This window comes from Budorcas taxicolor, chromosome 4, assembly GCF_023091745.1.
Source record: "Budorcas taxicolor isolate Tak-1 chromosome 4, Takin1.1, whole genome shotgun sequence".
NCBI lineage: Eukaryota > Metazoa > Chordata > Mammalia > Artiodactyla > Bovidae > Budorcas > Budorcas taxicolor.
Window position 1 is genome coordinate 121,268,487 of NC_068913.1, and position 18,016 is coordinate 121,286,502.

Genomic DNA, 18,016 nt, shown 5'->3' on the forward strand with positions numbered 1-18,016 from the left:
ATGTTCGACTCTTTGCGACCCCATGAATTGCAGCATGCCAGGCCTCCCTGTCCATCACCATCTCCCGGAGTTCACTCAGACTCACGTCCATCGAGTCCGTGATGCCATCCAGCCATCTCATCCTCTGTCGTCCCCTTCTCCTCCTGCCCCCAATCCCTCCCAGCATCAGAGTCTTTTCCAATGAGTCAACTCTTCGCATGAGGTGGCCAAAGTACTGGAGCTTCAGCTTTAGCATCATTCCTTCCAAAGAAATCCCAGGGTTGATCTCCTTCAGAATGGACTGGTTGGATCTATCTGCAGTCCAAGGGACTCTCAAGAGTCTTCTCCAACACCACAGTTCAAAATCATCAATTCTTTGGCGCTCAGCCTTCTTCACAGTCCAACTCTCACATCCATACATGACCACAGGAAAAACCATAGCCTTGACTAGATGGACCTTAGTCAGCAAAGTAATGTCTCTGCTTTTAAATATACTATTTAGGTTGGTCATAACTTTTCTTCCAAGGAGTAAGCATCTTTTAATTTCATGGCTGCAGTCACAATCTGCAGTGATTTTGGAGCCCAAAAAGATAAAGTCTGACATTGTTTCCACTGTTTCCCCATCTATTTCCCATGAATTGATGGGATCATATGCCATGATCTTCGTTTTCTGAATGTTGAGCTTTAAGCCAACTTTATCAGTCTCCTCTTTCACTTTCATCAAGAGGCTTTTTAGCTCCTCTTCCCTTTCTGCCATAAGGATGGTGTCATCTGCATATCTGAGGTTATTGATATTTCTCCCGGCAATCTTGATTCCAGCTTGTGTTTCCTCCAGTCCAGTGTTTCTCATGATGTACTCTGCATAGAAGTTAAATAAGCAGGGTGGCAATATACAGCCTTGACATACTCCTTTTCCTATTTGGAACCAGTCTGTTGTTCCATGTCCAGTTCTAACTCTTGCTTCCTGACCTGCATACAGATTTCTCAAGAGGCAGGTTAGGTGGTCTGGTATTCCCATCTCTTTCAGAATTTTCCACAGTTTGTTCTGATCCACACAGTCAAAGGCTTTGCCATAGTCAATAAAGCAAAAATAGATGTTTTTCTGGAACTCTCTTGCTTTTTCCATGATCCAGCGGATGTTGGCAATTTGGTCTCTGGTTCCTCTGCCTTTTCTACAACCAGCTTGAACGTCAGGGAGTTCACGGTTCACGTATTGCTAAAGCCTGGCTTGGAGAATTTTGAGCATTACTTTACTAGCATGTGAGATGAGTGCAATTGTGCGGTAGTTTGAGCATTCTTTGGCATTGCCTTTCTTTGGAATTGGAATGAAAACTGACCTTTTCCAGTCCTGTGGCCACTGCTGAGTTTTCCACATTTGCTGGCATATTGAGTGCAGCACTTTCACAGCATCATCTTTCAGGATTTGAAACAGCTCAACTGGAATCCCATCACCTCCACTAGCTTTGTTCATAGTGATGCTTTCTAAGGCCCACTTGACTTCACATTCCAGGATGTCTGGCTCTAGATTAGTGATCACATCATCATGATTATCTGGGTCGTGAAGATCTTTTTTGTATAGTTCTTCGTGTATTGAGATAACAAGATTAGAACTAACAATAGAAAGATCTTACCAGACCCACTCCCATAATATGCATTTTAAGATGACAGAGTTAGTCAGAAGGTTCTCAGGAAGGAGGGTTCATTGTTGTTATATAATCATTGGTACAGATGAAAGGTTGTTGCTGAACAACACAAAGACGCTGGGATTCTCGGCCCCCAGAGGAGAAGAATTCAATCTGGGGCCAGAGACGAGGCTTGATCACTCAGAGGTTTTGCGTAATAAAGTTTTATTAAAGTATAAAGTAGATAGAGAAAGCTTCTGACATAGGCATCAGAAGGGGGCAGAAAGAGTGCCCCCCTGCTAGTCTTCAGCTGGATGCTATGTAGTCACCAGCAGTCTGTTCATGAAAGAAAGGCATGTCTTAAAACTCAGAATAGCACCAGGCCCCAAACCCACAGATGCATTTTGGGATAATCTTGAGACCAGTCCAGGCCACAAAATGATTAACTTGAATCTTGTAGAAGAGCAGGTTACCATACAAATAGTTTTGTTTACATAGATTAGGGGAACAATATCTGAGTATAACGTACTGGTTTGTCAAGTAGGTTCTGAGCCACTAGGTGGAACCGACTTGAAGACAGAATTTGGGGTAAATGCATAGTACATTAGTATAGCTTAAGACAAACATTTCTGTAAGAAAAATGCATTTATTATCTCAAGGTTTGAGAATAGTTAACTTCAGGTGAAATCAGGTGTCCTTATGGCAACACAGTATTTTAAGAGAAACCTCCTTTTAAATTTGTACAGAGAAGGAAAAAATATCCCTAGTGTGTTTCCTCCTGCCGCTTAAGAGAGACAAAAATGTCTGACACTTGCAGGCTATTTCCTCTGTTTGGAAACGCCTGGCCTTCCTGCCTGTTACCCTCTCACAGAATTCAAGATGAGCTGTTCTGTTGTGGTATCATCAGCTCTGGGCTTAAAGGAAAAACGTTTTATGTGATTAAGATGCAGGAATGTAGAAAAGAAGTTTGTCTTTTTCTCCTTAAGAGTCCCAGATCCCTTTCTCCTCCTTGGGGACCCTGGACTTCTTATCAACCTAAGAATTGACTCTCCCAGTTCAGTTCAGTTCAGTAGCTCAGTCGTGTCTGAGTCTTTGCGACCCTATGGACTTCACCATGCCAGGCTTCCCTGTCCATCACCCACTCAAACTCATGTCCATTGAGTCGGTGATGCCATCCAGCCATCTTATCCTCTGTCGTTCGCCTTTCCTCCTGCCTTCAATCTTGCCCAGCATTGGGGTCCTTTGAAATGAGTCAGTTCTTTGCATCAGGTGGCCAAAGGATTAGAGTTTCAGCTTCAGCATCAGTCCTTCCAATGAATATTTAGGACTGATTTCCTTTAGGATGGACTGGTTGGATCTCCTTGCAGTCCAAGGGACTCTCAAGAGTCTTCTCCAGCACCACAGTTCAAAAGCATCAGTTCTTTGGCACTCAGCTTTCTTTATGGTCCAGCTCTCACATCCATACATGACCACTGGAAAAACCATAGCTTTGACTAGATGGACCTTTGCCGGGGGCCAGCGTGAGGAACTCCGCCCATGGCAAAGCTCATGAGGAAGGAGGCTTGGCATACACAAAGGCATGATCAAGCCTCAGGAAACCCCCTGTTCCCGAGCATCTACCCCAAAACCAGAGTCTGTTTTATGCTCTCACCTACACCTCTGACTTTACAGGGGGCTCTCCCCCATAACCATTTCTCTCGGAGAAGGAGTAAACGTGCAGCTCCAAGGCAATAAAAATTCCTGGGCCTGACAAGAGTGTTTCAGCTTACAGACTCCTCTGAAGGTTATCTAGCCCGCCTGTATAGGTTCCTCCGGCCACATGTGATTGTTTACAGCCTCCCAACCTGAGAGGCACGAGATGTTTTAGACTTACTAAAGGCAAATTCCTTTGGGAAGTTGGAAATTGTCAGTATAGTGGGTTGGTTAGGAATTATATTGGTGAAGGGTTTTTCATTTGTTGTGCCAATAATTGCTGCTAATTCCCTGCTCTGGGTGGGACAAGGGTGTCTCAGGTCAAACCTCTCTGCTGACAGACTAGCTTGTGTGACAGGATTATCCATACTCCTGCCACATGATTGTTTACTACCTCTCAACCATAAACAGCACAGAGAGTTTTAGAGTATTTTGAAAGTCTTAATTAGCATAGGGCTTTTCTCATTTGTGAGTCAATGGTTGCCGCCAGACCTCCATATCCTTAGGCACCTGGGAATATATTAATCAATGTATTTGGAATATAGAAAAGGAAATATAGTAGTTTTTAATGTTAGTAATACTAGACTTTTTGAGTGAATGAATTTTCTCTTTTGTAATAGATCACTGTACTTTGTTATAAATCACTATGTCCTTGCTATGTAAAACTGTAACTTTATCACTATCTTAAGACTAAACAGATCTTAAGGGGAATATTGGTGAAAGGATTTTCATTTGTTGGGTTGATGTTTGCTGCTAAATCTCCATGTTCCCTGCCCTTATAATGAATATAACTAGCATATAGGAGAAATAAGTATTCACCTTTAAGTATATAGGGGAAATAAGTATTAACCTTTAAGATTAATCATGTTAACCTTGGGTTAAATAATTCACTAAATAACCCTTTGTAACTCACTACACCCTCACACTATAGGAATGTAGCTTTATTTGGAGGGTGGTGCCTGGTTTAAGAAAAAACACCCTTGGAAAAAATAAGTTTTTTGGTTATCAGAAAGAAAGGATCATAAAATGTCAGCAGGTCTCATAGCCAGAAGATGATGTAAAATCCCTAAGACCATTTTATGCAAAGCACCTGATTTTGATAAAGGTCAGGACTGCTGACACCCACGTGACTCTGTGTTCATCCTTATGTGTAACAAAAGGTATATAAGCAAACCCCAAAATAAAGAAATTGGATCAGTGTCTGGAAAGACTGATTCCCCCATGTCGTTTCTTTATTGCTCCCCGTTTTTCTGGCTGAATTCCCATCTGGAGCATGGATGCTATTCCACGTAAACCAAGTTATTCAGCCTCTTTTTTTCCACTAATTTTCCTACTACACTATCCATTTCTAATCTCTCTCTATATCTGTGATTAAATATGTATTTTTCCAAGGACGCCAACTCCATCCCCACCTTCGAATCACCCTGGATCCACTGGGGCTGGACCCTGGCAGACCTTTGTTGGCAAAGTGATGTCTCTGCTTTTGAATGCGCTATCTAGGTTGGTCATAACTTTCCTTCCAAGGAGTAAGCGTCTTTTAATTTCATGGCTACAGTCACCATCTGCAGTGATTTTGGAGCCCCCCCCCCCCGCCGAAAGAAAGTCTGCAACTGTTTCCCCCTCTATTTCCCATGAAGTGATGGGACCAAATGCCATGATCTTAGTTCTAAATGTTGAGAGCTTTAAGCCAGCTTTTTCACTTTCCTGTTTCACTTTCATTAAGAAGCTCCTTAGTTATTCTTCACTTTCTTGTATAAGGGTGGCGTCATCTGCATATCACTGTAGGAGGGAAACCAGACCAGTAACCAAATCACAGCCTCCCTGCCTCCACCTGGAATTACTCAGCACTGTATTTGCCTGGATTCTTTGCCAATAGATAAATAAAATATAGTAGTGTTTCAAGCATCATTTATTTTAGGTGAAACTTCTAAAAATAGCATGTGGCTGGATTTTGGCTTTAGATTCAGTTTTAGATTTATTCTTCTACAGAGAATTAACCTATGAATGATTTCAGGTTGGTTGCTCAGTTGTGTCCAACTTTGTGACACTTTGGACTGTAGCCCACCAGGTTCCACTGTCCATGGAATTCTCCAGGCAACAATACTGGAGTGGGTTGCCATTTCCTTCTCCAGGGGATCTTCCCAATCCAGGGATCAAGCCTGGGTCTCCTGCATTACGGGCAGGTTCTGTACCATTTGAGCCACCAGGGAAGCCTGGGAATGATATAAAATCATATCTAATTTAAATACTCTTTCCTCGTTCTAACTCAGGCTTGCATGCAGCTTCCTTCTTTGGGTACTGATTGGTGTTTTCTTCTGTGTTCTCTGTTTTACAAGCAATATGTACTATATTCAGTGCTAACTAGTGATTATTTTTATTTCTTAATGGCATTCTTCAGCCATATTTCCCCAATTAGTAGAGTCATTGGTGTTAACTTTAAAAAGATGTACAATTTGAGAGTTGTGAGTTAAGTTTTCTTTGGGGCAAAAAGAGGCCTTCAGCCTGGGAGGCAGCGTCAGACAGCCCTGAGAGCCTGCTCCAAAGCGGCAGTGGGGGGAGGCCAACATATAAGGTTTTGGTGAAGGGGGAGTTCAGTGTCGTGGAGCAATCATTTTTATGAAAGGCTCCTGTGAGTCATGAGGACCTCGTGTCGCCATGAAGGGGTTTACTGCTTCTCTAGATGTGACGAGATGCAGGGACTGAGGTCATAAAATCTGTTCCTAAAAACATCCAACCATCTAAGGACCTGTCCCACCAGATTCCCTGGAGCACAGAGTGCTTCACTCTGCCCTGAACCCTCTCAGGGGGTGTTAGGGGTCGCCAGCTAGCAGCATGGGGTTCGATCTCCGTGGGGGCAGATGGCAAACGCCTTTGTTGCTGAGTCGCTGGCAATGCTCTTGGTAAGTGCCAATTTGCAGTTGACACTGGTGACACGATCTGTCTTGAATCCCCTTCTGCTGAAGACGTGTTTGTAGAGCCCTCGCCTCTTCACATACGTGCCTTATGTATGTCCACTGCCCAGGATGAGAGGAAATATCTACTGTTTTAAATGACTTGCAGTTATTTTATATAATCTTATGTAATTCAATATTGAGATTTCTTTTTACATTTTCATTTCATTTTAAAAGCAGTTTAATTATTTAGATCATTTCTACTTAGACTGATTCGGGGCTAACAAGTTTTATAATACCATCACTTTCCTATTTGAAAATTTTCATTTTCTCTATTTGTTGAACTGTTGACATGTAATGTCATTAAAAAAAAACAACAAACTGGCATTCCTGGGTGGTGTCTGAGTTCTGTGTTTTCTGAGAATTTACATCTTCTCCTGCCTTTACACATGAAGAGATCTGGCTGGCTATAATTCTGATGTCTAGGTTTGCAGAGAAATCTGACAGTGGCTTGATTTTCAGCCTTTATTTGTTTCAATGTTTGTAGAAGATTTTTTAAATTACAAAAAAGTCAAAATATAACTTAGAAGAATAATTTGAAGCTCAATTACTACTGCCACACATACCTCCCACACACTTTCAATCTGAATTATCACAAATTCCACTTAATGGAAATCTGAGCTACATTATGGAGGCTTAGCCCTTTAGCTAATGAGCTTCCCAGGGGACTGAGTGGTAAAGAATCTGCCTGCAATGCAGGAGACATGGGAGGCACAGGTTCAATCCCTGGGTCGGGAAGATCCCCTAGAGAAGGAAATCGCAACCCACTCCAGCTTTCTTGCCTGAAGAATCCAATGGACAGAGGAGCCTGGTGGACTACAGCCCATGGGGTCACAAAGAGTCGGACACAAGTGAGCACATACTCACTTAGGTCTTCCAGTCCAGTTCAGTTCAGTCGCTCAGTCGTGTCCAACCCTTCATGACCCCATAAACTGCGGCATGCCAGGCCTCCCTGTCCATCACCAACTCCTGGAGTTTACCCAAACTCATGTCCATTGAGTCAGTGATGCCATCTAACCATCTCATCCTCTGTCGTCCCCTTCTCCTCCTGCCCCCAATCCCTCCCAGCATCAGGGCCTTTTCCAATGAGTCAACTCTTTGCATGAGTTGGCCAAAATATCAGAGTTTCAGCTTCAGCATCAGTCCTTCCAATGAACACCCAGGACTGATCTCCTTTAGGATGGACTGGTTGGATCTCCTTGCAGTCCAAGGGACTCTCAAGAGTCTTCTCCAACACCACAGTTCAAAGCATCAATTATTCTGTGCTCAGCTTTCTTTATAGTCCAACTCTCATATCCATACATGACTACTGGAAAAACCATAGCCTAAAGACTTAGGTCTTTAGGTAATAGAAGAAGATGCTTTCCTCTTTTAAAGACATGTGCCCATAGTTCTACATGAAATTTAATATAAACAAAGTATTGCAAATAAAAAGCAAAGTAAATACAGACACCATTGTTTCTAAAGTCTGTGGAGAGCTTGCCCCTCTTTCCCCACTGAGCCTCCACCGTGCGGGGCTCCCCTTATGCTCAGAGAAGGCCTCACACCCAGGAAGGAAGAGGGCCGCCCGGGACCCCGAGGCTCAGACAGAGCGGCTGGTCCCGGTGAGGGTGGAGGACGCGGCTCGAGAAGGAACGTACGGTTGTGTTAAAAAGCCAGCGCCTGGGATGGAGCGCAGGTTCTGATGAATAAACTGTCCTAAGCCTTTCTTTGTGTGGTGTCTGACTGCTGGAGCTGTATCTCAGGGTGGCGCGCTGACCTCAAAGGGCGGAGGCCCACGGCACACGGCAGGAGTGTGCCTAAGCGAGAAGGAACTGCCCGCAAGCCAGGTTTGTGGGGTCTCTGTTTCCACTGTTTCCTTCTCATCATAACGTCAGTGCTGGGTATCTCCGTCTTCAGCCCCTGATGCTCCCGAGCCCCGAAACCGTGCAGAGAGTGCACAGGGCATGACGGACTGTCCGCCTTCCTGACTGGAGTCCTGGGAAGGCAGGGATCCATCCACGCGTGTTCCCAGAGCCCAGAGGCCAGCCTGCCACGTGCAGCGCACGCCACACACGCTGGTGACGGGAAGGAAGGACGAGCTGGTGAGAACGAGCCACTGTGGCCCTGGGAGCTGCCACTGTAATACTTTGTGTTTTTCATGCCTATCACATGAATTAAGGGCAGGAGGAGGAGGCGGAACAGAGGATGCGATGGTTGGATGACATCACTCACTCAACAGACACGAGTTTAAGTAAACTCCAGGAGTCAGTGAAGGACAGAGGAGCCTGGCGGGCTTCGGTTCATGGGGTCACAAAGAGTCGGACATGACTTAGCGACTGAACAATGACAGTACGGACTGAGGATCCTACATGCGGTTCAGGGTTTCTGTTTTCTCCTAAGCATTAGCCCTCACCAGTTTCCCGTCTGTATCCAGTGGTCAGATTATATCCCCGTGGACGGCACACTGCTATCTAGTCACGGCCCCAGTTCCCAGCTCTCGTCCTGTCTGCATCCTTGTGCATAAATGGTTGCTTAAAACCTTCCCCCTCTTTTGTTGCTTAGGGTAGATTCTTGTGGAGAAGCACCCGTCTTTATTTGGCTGCCCCGGCTGGCACACAGGACCCTTGTTGCAGGTGCTGGGTTCAGTTCCCTGACCAGGGGTGGAACTTGGGCCTCCTGCTCTGGAGCGGGGAGTCCTAGCCTCAGGACCACTAGGCAAGTCCCCCAGGATAGAGTCTTCAGAAGTTAAGCTGTCAAAGTTTGTGAACATTTTAAAAGTTACTGCTGTCTTTACCAAATCGTTTTCTACAACTTTTGGGTGAATTTAATCCTATCACTCACATTTCAGGTCCTGCCTCACAGGGTCAGAGTTGAACCTTATTTGTTTCACAAGTTATTGTAAGAGTCAGGAAATAAAAATGCATCACTTCACCTGCTTGTGAGACTGAACAAGCTCTGTACGTTTATTAGTCATTGTCATTCATACTTGGCTTTTTATGTAACCTGACTATGTATTTCTTGGCGTCTTGGCAGGTTTCTTACTGACTGAACCTTAGGAATACTAACTGCTTTCCATAGTTCTTGCAAATATTTTTATTTGCCTTTTAATTTAGTTTTCGGCTTTTTTTTTTTGATGTGCAGAACTTTAAAATGTTTATGTGGTTAAATGGAGCACGTTTCTTTGAATTTAGGAAGAGTTTTCTCAGTGATAAAAAAAATGCACACATATATTCTTTTTTAATGGACCTATATATTCTTGTGCTATCTTTTGGTTTTTATTTTTAATACATTATTAACTGTTTTATCTATCCGAGGTTCATATTCATCCATAACGTGAAGTACTAGCATACATTTTTCTTTTCTGGTTTTAAAATGAGCTTTGATTTTTTTTTTTTTTTTTCTGAAAGGGCCCTTGAGAACCCCTGGTCAGGTGAGACATTTCCAACTCCTGGGGTGCTGGTGGGACATGCACGTCTTGCGAGGAGCCCACGGGCACCTGGCCTCCTGGGTGGCTCAGACTTGCCCTCCCAGAGCTGTGGATGGGCAGGGCTGTGGGTGGGCCTGGCCCAGACCCTTGCCAGTGTGATGCCAGCCCAGGTCTCCAGCCTGGGCCTGGCTCGTGACCCTGGGGACAGCAAGTGTGTTCTCAGCACAGGGCGGCTGGGCTGCTGGAGGGAGACATGGTCCGACCATGAGGCTGGGAAACCTTTGCTCTGTTGACCTTGGCGCTAAACCAGGTCCATCGGCTATTTGAGAACAGAACTGTCTTAATGAAAAGATCCTATCAAAACAAACCCAAAAATTTTCTGAGGAAGAACTCTGAAATTTCTGGACTGGTTATTTCTCATTCCACACTCGTTACTATGACAATAAGTATCTTTTGCTAAGGCAGATAGCTGGAGACAAAGTGACTACTTGAGAAAATGAGTTACTTTCTTTTAAATTGGTATTTTTTTTTTCTTCCCTCAGAGAAATAAATGCTGTCAAATGTAGTCCTAGGAAAATAAAGTGAAGGCCTATTCAGTCCTGGCCTCATCAGGTGTGGGCACCCCCACCTGCTGACCAGGCCAGGCCGTGGGTGGGTTGGTTGCTGGGACGGCTGTGTTCTCCCAGGCACCTCAGCCTCACAGCCACCCTCCAGCCCTCCTGGGGCCGCCTGCGACCTATCCTATCACCAGGGAAATTTTTAACGAAGTCCTGAATCTCTCACAGGCCTCTTTCTTAAGCTACTACATCTGCGGCCAACATGCCTAAGGAGTGCCCGGGGGCTCCATGCTCTCTCTCTGCAGCTCCTTGGCTGCCTGCCTGGGGGAAGGACTGTGGTTCACGCGGGTCCCCAGGGCCTGGGGCAGGGGCCTCAGGGCCCGAGTGGAGGGCGTCCTTCTGTCCCCCGATCATGGTGCTGAGACCACGTCCCGCAGCCCCAGGGGCCCCGGGCACTCGTCTTCAGCTGCCTGTTCTACTCACCGCCGCGTGCAGACAAGCAGCACCAGGTGTGCTTCGACTTGACGGATCTGTAAGGAGCTGGCTGGAGAGTCACCTGGATCTTTACTCCCTGGAGAGATCTAAAGCGCCAGCTCTCCAGGAATTCTAAGTTGAGGTTTTCTGCTTCCAAGCATGGAGGAAAGTCAGCAGGACAACGTCTAAGCAGCCTTTGGATGTTGCTTTCCATTGGAAGCAGAGGAGACCCTCTGCCCATTTGATTCTTTGTGTCTAGAAAATCTGCCTCCTGAGTTCACAAGTCCCAGGGATGTGGGCCAGAGGAACGATTTCTGCCCTGGGCCAGATCCCTGCAAGGAACACTTCCGTAGGCAGCTTGCTCGCCTTGGCTACCACCATTAACGTGGAGCCAGTGAACAGGACCTGCTTTCTGCCGTGACGCCTCAGTCCTGGGGGGCAGAGGCAAACTAGACACCATTTGTCCCAAGAGACTTAGGGTCTAGATGCGGAGTGGAACAAGCATGTTCACGGCGAGGCTGGTGCCAAGGGAAAGGCGGTCCCTCAGGCCCCTGGGGGAGTCCTCACCCTCAGCCACAGACGGGCACCTGCCACCCACCTCGGCAAGGATTGAACTAGGTGCTGCTGCAGCCACCGACCCTCAACATCCCCTGAAAGGAGCTCAGGGTGGGGAGAGGAACGAGGCACTCTGTGCTCCAGGAAAAACTGGCAGAACACGTCGTCAGATAGGTCTTTTAGGAGCTGACTTCGTGAGCCCAGTTCTTGTTATCACTTATTTAGAACACTATAATCCTTCACGGTGATGACTGCTCCTCGTGACCAGCAGAAACCTTCTGCACAAAGTATGTGGCCGATTGTATGTCCGCCCCCTTCACTGAAATCATGTATACTGACCTCCCCTCTTACTTCTTACGAGCACTTTCTCAGAACTACAGGAAATGCTGTCTCCTGGGCTATAGTCTTCTTTTTGCCCCCAGTAAAACTTAACCTGCAGTCCTCACGTTGTGCATTTCTGGTTAGCCCAGCCTGCCAGCAGGGGGTGCAACTGCTTTGTGGGGGTGGCTGAGAACCTGGGGTCACGGTGGTGAGGGTCCCTCAGAGTACAGTGTGGCCCAAAGTGCACATCAGGAAGGTCATCCTGTGGATGGTTTGGAGAGAATTCAGGGGAGAAGCAGCACCAGGACCCCAGCTAAGAAGCTGTTGGTTAACACCCACAAAACGAGGTCATAGAGGAGGGGGTGGGGTGGCCCCCCGCTTTCCTCCAGCTTCTCCATCACAAAGTCCTAAGCTTGTCTGATGAGGAGCGACCCTCCTCAGAGGGATGGGAGAGGAAGATGCTTTGCAAAGGCCCTGGGGAGGCAGCTGGGGGTGCCTCCTTGGAAATACTCCCTGACTGGCATTCACGAGTGTGTTTTGTGCGCACACACACACAGAACCTGGAACTATGCTTCCAGATGGGCCTTCTATAGTGCTAAGAACAGAGAGTCCTTGGGTTTCAGAGCAGGCTGACAGTTTGGGGAGAACACATTGACCCAAGCTTGGGAAAGTCTGCAAGAGTCACCCTTTCATGGGGTCTTACTATATTGTGTGATTTAAACCTGAAAGCGTTGTGATTGTATGAAGATCAGAAAATCACAAATTTTGCATATTCTGGATGGATGATTGTAATGATTAAATTAAATGATTAAACGATTAATATGAAAGCTTGTATCCTTCAGGTGTCCTGAGTTTACACACTGCTTCTCATACTTTGTCACCCACGGCCTCCAGCACACAAGGATTTGTAAAACCTTAAATTTCCTAGGAAGGAATGATGCTGAAGCTGAAACTCCAGTATTTTGGCCACCTCATGTGAAGAGTTGACTCATTGGAAAAGACTCTGATGCTTGGAGGGATTGGGGGCAGGAGGAGAAGGGGACAATAGAGGATGAGATGGCTGGATGGCATCACTGACTCGATGGACATGAGTTTGAGTGAACTCCGGGAGCTGGTGACGGTCAGGGAGGCCTGGCATGCTGCAATTCATGGGGTTGCAAAGAGATGGACACGACTGAGTGACTGAACTGAACTGAACTGAACTCTCCAAAGATTTACTTCACAATTGCACTCATCTCACACACTAGTAAAGTAATACTCAAAATTCTCCAAGCCAGGCTTCAGCAATACGTGAACTGTGAACTCCCTGATGTTCAAGCTGGTTGTAGAAAAGGCAGAGCAACCAGAGATCAAATTGCCAACATCCGCTGGATCATGGAAAATGCAAGAGAGTTCCAGAAAAACATCTATTTCTGCTTTATTGACTATGCCAAAGCCTTTGACTGTGTGGATCACAAGAAACTGTGGAAAATTCTGAAAGAGATGGGAATACCAGACCACCTAACCTGCCTCTTGAGAAACGTATATGCAGGTCAGGAAGCAACAGTTAGAACTGGACATGGAACAACAGACTGGTTCCAAATAGGAAAAGGAGTATGTCAAGGCTGTATATTGTCACCCTGCTTATTTAACTTCTATGCAGAGTACATCATGAGAAACGCTGGGCTGGAAGAAGCACAAGCTGGAATCAAGATTGCTGGGAGAAATATCAATAACCTCAGATATGCAGATGACACCATCCTTATGGCAGAAAGTGAAGAGGAGCTAAAAAGCCTCTTGATGAAAGTGAAAGAGGAGAGTGAAAAAGTTGGCTTAAAGCTCAACATTCAGAAAACTAAAATCATGGCATCTGGTCCCATCACTTCATGGAAAATTGATGGGGAAACAGCAGAAACAGTGTCACTATTTTTTTGAGCTCCAAAATCACTGCAGATGGTGACTGCAGCCATGAAATTAAAAGACGCTTACGCCTTGGAAGAAAAGTTATGACCAACCTAGATAGCATATTTTAAAGCAGAAACATTACTTTGCCAACTAAGGTCCGCCTAGTCAAGGCTATGGTTTTTCTTGGGGTCATGTATGGATGTGAGAGTTGGACTGTGAAGAAAGCTGAGCGCCGAAGAATTGATGCTTCTGAACTGTGGTGTTGGAGAAGACTCTTGAGAGTCCCTCGGACTGCAAGGAGATCCAACCAGTCCATCCTAAAGGAGATCAGTCCTGGGTGTTCATCGGAAGGACTGATGCTGAAGCTAAAACTCTGATATTTTGGCCACTTCATGTGAAGAGTTGACTCATTGGAAAAGACCCTAATGCTGGGAGGGATTGGGGGCAGGAGGAGAAGGGGACGACAGAGGATGAGATGGCTGGATGGCATCACCTACTCGATGGACATGAGTTTGACTGAACTCTGGGAGTTGGTGATGGACAGGGAGGCCTGGCGTGCTGCGATTCATGGGGTTGCAAAGACTGAGCGACTGAACTGAACTGAACTGATATCTCCAAAGGAGAGATGGGAACTGCTCGGCCTCCTTTTTTGTCATCATATTCCAATAGCTTGCATCCCCTGTGGTGCAGCGCCAGTGGTTGAATATAAGCAGCCTTGACAACGATCCCAGTGACAGCTCTGGGTCAGTGTTGGCACTGAGGCCTGTTGCCCCAGGCTCTGGCCAGGAGGCCCGGGGAGGTGGGGCTGCTGTCAGGAGCAAGGGGACCTCCGGCCACCTCTGCCCACTCCCCTGTCCTCAGTAAAGCTTTATAGAGGAGAAGAAGTGACAGGCTCTTTTCCTTCCGTCTTCCAAAGAGCACACTTCTGTATAAAAGATGCCCTAAATCCTTTGTTGATGTCCACAAGCTGAGTGTTCCTCTCGGAGGGCTTCGCGGCCGGTGATGCAAACAGGTGACAGAAGCACATTGTCCACGGCCTCTGCTGAGTCTCGCCCCCGTTTCCAAGAATAAACACATTCATCTGTAAACTTTCACCAGGGCCTGAGTCAGGTAGGACAGCCATCTGCAGCAGCGGCTGGCTCCCTGACGCCTGTGTCAGTGGGTCGGGCTGAGGCTCAGGATCAAAGGAAAAGCTTTCCGTAAAGAAGAGACGCTCACCGTCCTCCAGACTGAAGACAGGCAGATTGGGGTGGAGAGAGAAGGGAAGCCCAGCGACGCGCCAACTGCAGCTCGGCCGGGGCGGTACTGCGCCGCCTCTTCCCAGGCCAGGCCTGCGCAGAGCCCAGCCGCACGCCCGGGGCCCCCTCTTCCGGGGCGGGTCTGCGGGGCTGCTCGGGCAGACGCAGAAGCGCCCAGACGAGGGGAGGGTGTGGGGGAATAAACGCCGCGTGCGTGCCGCGGAGACTCACGCCGCTGTTAGGGGCAAACCACAGCTGTGTGCAGACCGGCGCGATCCACACACGTCTGACCCAACGGAAAGGCAAGTTGCAGAAATGTCTGTACAATATGACGTACTCTCCACGAGGAAGAGAAGAAAGAGTGCGAGAGAGGGAGAGAGGTTTGCATGGGCCCAGAAGAAAATGTCGGGGAGACTCCACGCACCCATGATGGTGATACTGACTTCCCGAGCGGTGAGAGGCAGACGGCGGGTGGAATTCACAGCTTTCTCACTGTTCAGCTAGTCTGCCTCTGATGTTTGAGCTTTGCTAACTCCTCTGAATAGCTTCTCTAGCCTGAAAATGGCACCACTGGAAAAAACTGCCGTTCTTGATAAGAAAGGAAGGGGCTGGCTATTTTCGTCTATAGAGGTGGAGTCTTCTGCAAAGTGGCCCCTGGGCACACACCCGTCCCCACGTTGTGTGTTCACTTCAGTTCCCCAAGTCTGGAAGAGACCTGATGCAAGTCCTCACGAAGCTCCTTCCACCAGGAGACATCTGACAGAGTCCTGTCACCAGGAGCCTGGGGCTCTTAGAAACCACCAGAGGCTGGTCTCCACTCATTTCTAAGTCTTCTCTAGCTCAGCCTCTGGAGATCACAGGGTGCGATGCTTTGGCACTGTGTGATATTCCCCTTGGAATGAGACAGTTTGACTGAGCATGGAGTTTATTAGAAATAGATTTTATCTGTCTGTGGCACAAATCGGAGAAGGCAATGGCACTCCACTCCGGTACTCTTGCCTGGAAAATCCATGGACAGAGGAGTCTGTTAGGCTGAAGTCCATGGGGTCGCTAAGAGTCGGGCACCACTGAGTGACTTCACTTTGACTTTTCACCTTCATGCATTGGAGAAGGAAATGGCAACCCACTCCAGTATTCTTGCCTGGAGAATCTCAGGGATGGGGGAGCCTGGTGGGCTGTCATCTATGGGGTCGCACGGAGTCGGACACGACTGAAGCGACCGCAGCAGCAGTGGCACAAATGCCGCAGTTAGGAGTTTGCTCCCAGAAGGCATGCACACACACGCACGCACACACACATATACATGAGAGCACGTGTGTGCTCAGCCCTGCCCTGGTGAGCAGGTTCCCAGGTTCCGTGGAGCGAGGGTGTTGTGTTGGGAGCGGCAGCCCCCTCCCCGCCTCCGGGGTGCCGGGAGCCCCTGCATGGACACGTCACTGACCAGGCCCGTAAGGAGCAGTTCCGACTGGTGCTAGTGCCCAGGAAGCCACGGAGTCCAGAGGCCTGAGCTGCCGCCCACCCGTCCCCACCGGCCCACCCTCTGCCCGAGCTCCTCTTCACAGGCGGGAAGGCTTCCTCTGAACGTCCTCAAGATGTTGATGCTATCAGAGTCAGCCAGCAAACAGACACGAAATGGGCTTTATTCAGGTGGCCACGCACGGCGGCATTCTAGGCACACGTTTACAGCACTTTGCAGTGACACGTGGGGCACTTGGGTCACCTCTGTCCTGATAACGGGCAGTGACAGGCAGCCTCCCCTCTGCTCCCTTCGGGCCGGACCACCAGTCAGGCTCGCAGCCTTGGCGCTGGCAGCTCGCAGACTCCCGGGTGCTTATGCGGCACCCGTGCCAGACGGCGGCCCGGAGACGCTTGCTCGCTGTCTGAGCTGGGACACTGCTGCCGGGCCCCCCGCGGCTGCCCCACGCTCTTGGGCCAGGCTCCTCTCACTGGGGGCCAGGCACACCCCCAGGGGGCTTCTGCTGGGTGACAAGCCTCCCAGTCTTGCCCCGGCCGTCCAGCCCACTCCTCAGCGCAGCCCTGCCCCCCGGCCCTGCGCCGGCCACCCTGATGACAGGCACCCACGCTCAGGTCTGTGATGCCCCAAGACGAAGGCTCCTTGGTCTCCTTGGTAAGCGGGGCCTGATGCCGCAGAGCGGCTGGGGAACCGAGCGCAGCAGCAGAGAGGCGAGAGCCCGGTTGTGGTGTGAGCAGGGCGGGGCCGCGGGCGCCCGGGGGTGCGGAAGCGAGGGGCCCAGCTGAGCTTGCGGGAGGCTCCGTGGAAGCCCTCGGAGCGGGGGGAGGCCCACATGTCCTGCAGCCAGCGGGGTGGGCCGCCCCCGTGACTGGGGGTGGGAGACCAGCGACGCAGGTCATGCAGAAACAGGGGGTAACCACGTCCCTGAGGGCCAGCGCCCCAGCTCAGGCCTGTGCCCCCCGAGAACTGGCGCTGAGATTAGAAAACCCCTCCTTTCTTCCACAGTCGCTGGACCCAAGTCCTGGGTTCTACCACTGTGGTCTTTGCTAGTCTCTTTGAAAATGGGTCTGTCTGCATGGCCAAACAACGTGAAATAGAAAGCATCTGACTGCTGGAGTTTGACAGTCTTGAGCTTTAAGTCCCGGGTGGTTTCGAGGTCCCCCAGTCCCCCGGGGGGTCAGCCAGGCCTGGCTCTGGGGGGTCAGCGCTGAGTCTGTTCGGGCCCTCACTGAGGCACCCTTAGATGACCGAGGTCTCCGTCTGCAGCAGGGACGGGGCCCGGGAGCCGCGGGGACCCTGCAGGGCGCCGTCGGAGCCGGTCCTGGAGATGGACGAACTGTGCAGCCGGTAGTCCCGGGCGGAGGGCCGGCTGGGCCACAGGCCACGCCACGTGCGTCTCAGCTCGCTCTGCACCTGGGGAGGGGCACGGCGGCATGGGCTCAGCGGGCGGGAGCTGGGGGCCTGCAGCCCCAGAGCAAATCTCCCCCGCGGCTCCCGGAGCAAATCTCCCCCTGCAGCCCACTTCTGGGTGTGGAAGCTGTGATATCCGTGGACGGGGTCAAGCGGGCTTGGGAACCAGGAGAGGATGGGGACGCAGGGGGTGCCAGAGAAGAGTGCTCTGACCCGGAGCCGGAGGCAGCTGAGACTCATGGGTGGGCTGAGCTGAGAGCCGTGGGCACCGGCAGCGGCAGTGGCACCGGCAGCGGCAGTGACCCCGGCAGGGTGACCTCTAGAAGGTGGACCGGATCCAGGTCTTTTGAAGTGAAGTCAGTCAGTCGTGTCCAACTCTTTTGTGACCTCATGGACTGTAGCCCACCAGGCTCCTCCGTCCATGGATTTTCCAGGCAAGAATACTGGAGT

General features: G+C 49.2%; 1 protein-coding gene across 1 annotated transcript in view; it reads right to left on the minus strand.

Moving 5' to 3' along the window:
* Positions 1-16,692: 16,692 nt before the first annotated feature.
* Positions 16,693-18,016, minus strand: part of VIPR2 (vasoactive intestinal peptide receptor 2) — a 66,420-nt gene continuing 65,096 nt past the window's right edge. Inside the window, exon 13 of the mRNA XM_052638712.1 lies at positions 16,693-17,569. Within this exon, the coding sequence (XP_052494672.1) occupies positions 17,396-17,569 (174 nt within the window). The 3' untranslated portion in view covers positions 16,693-17,395. The remainder of the gene's footprint in view (positions 17,570-18,016) is intronic.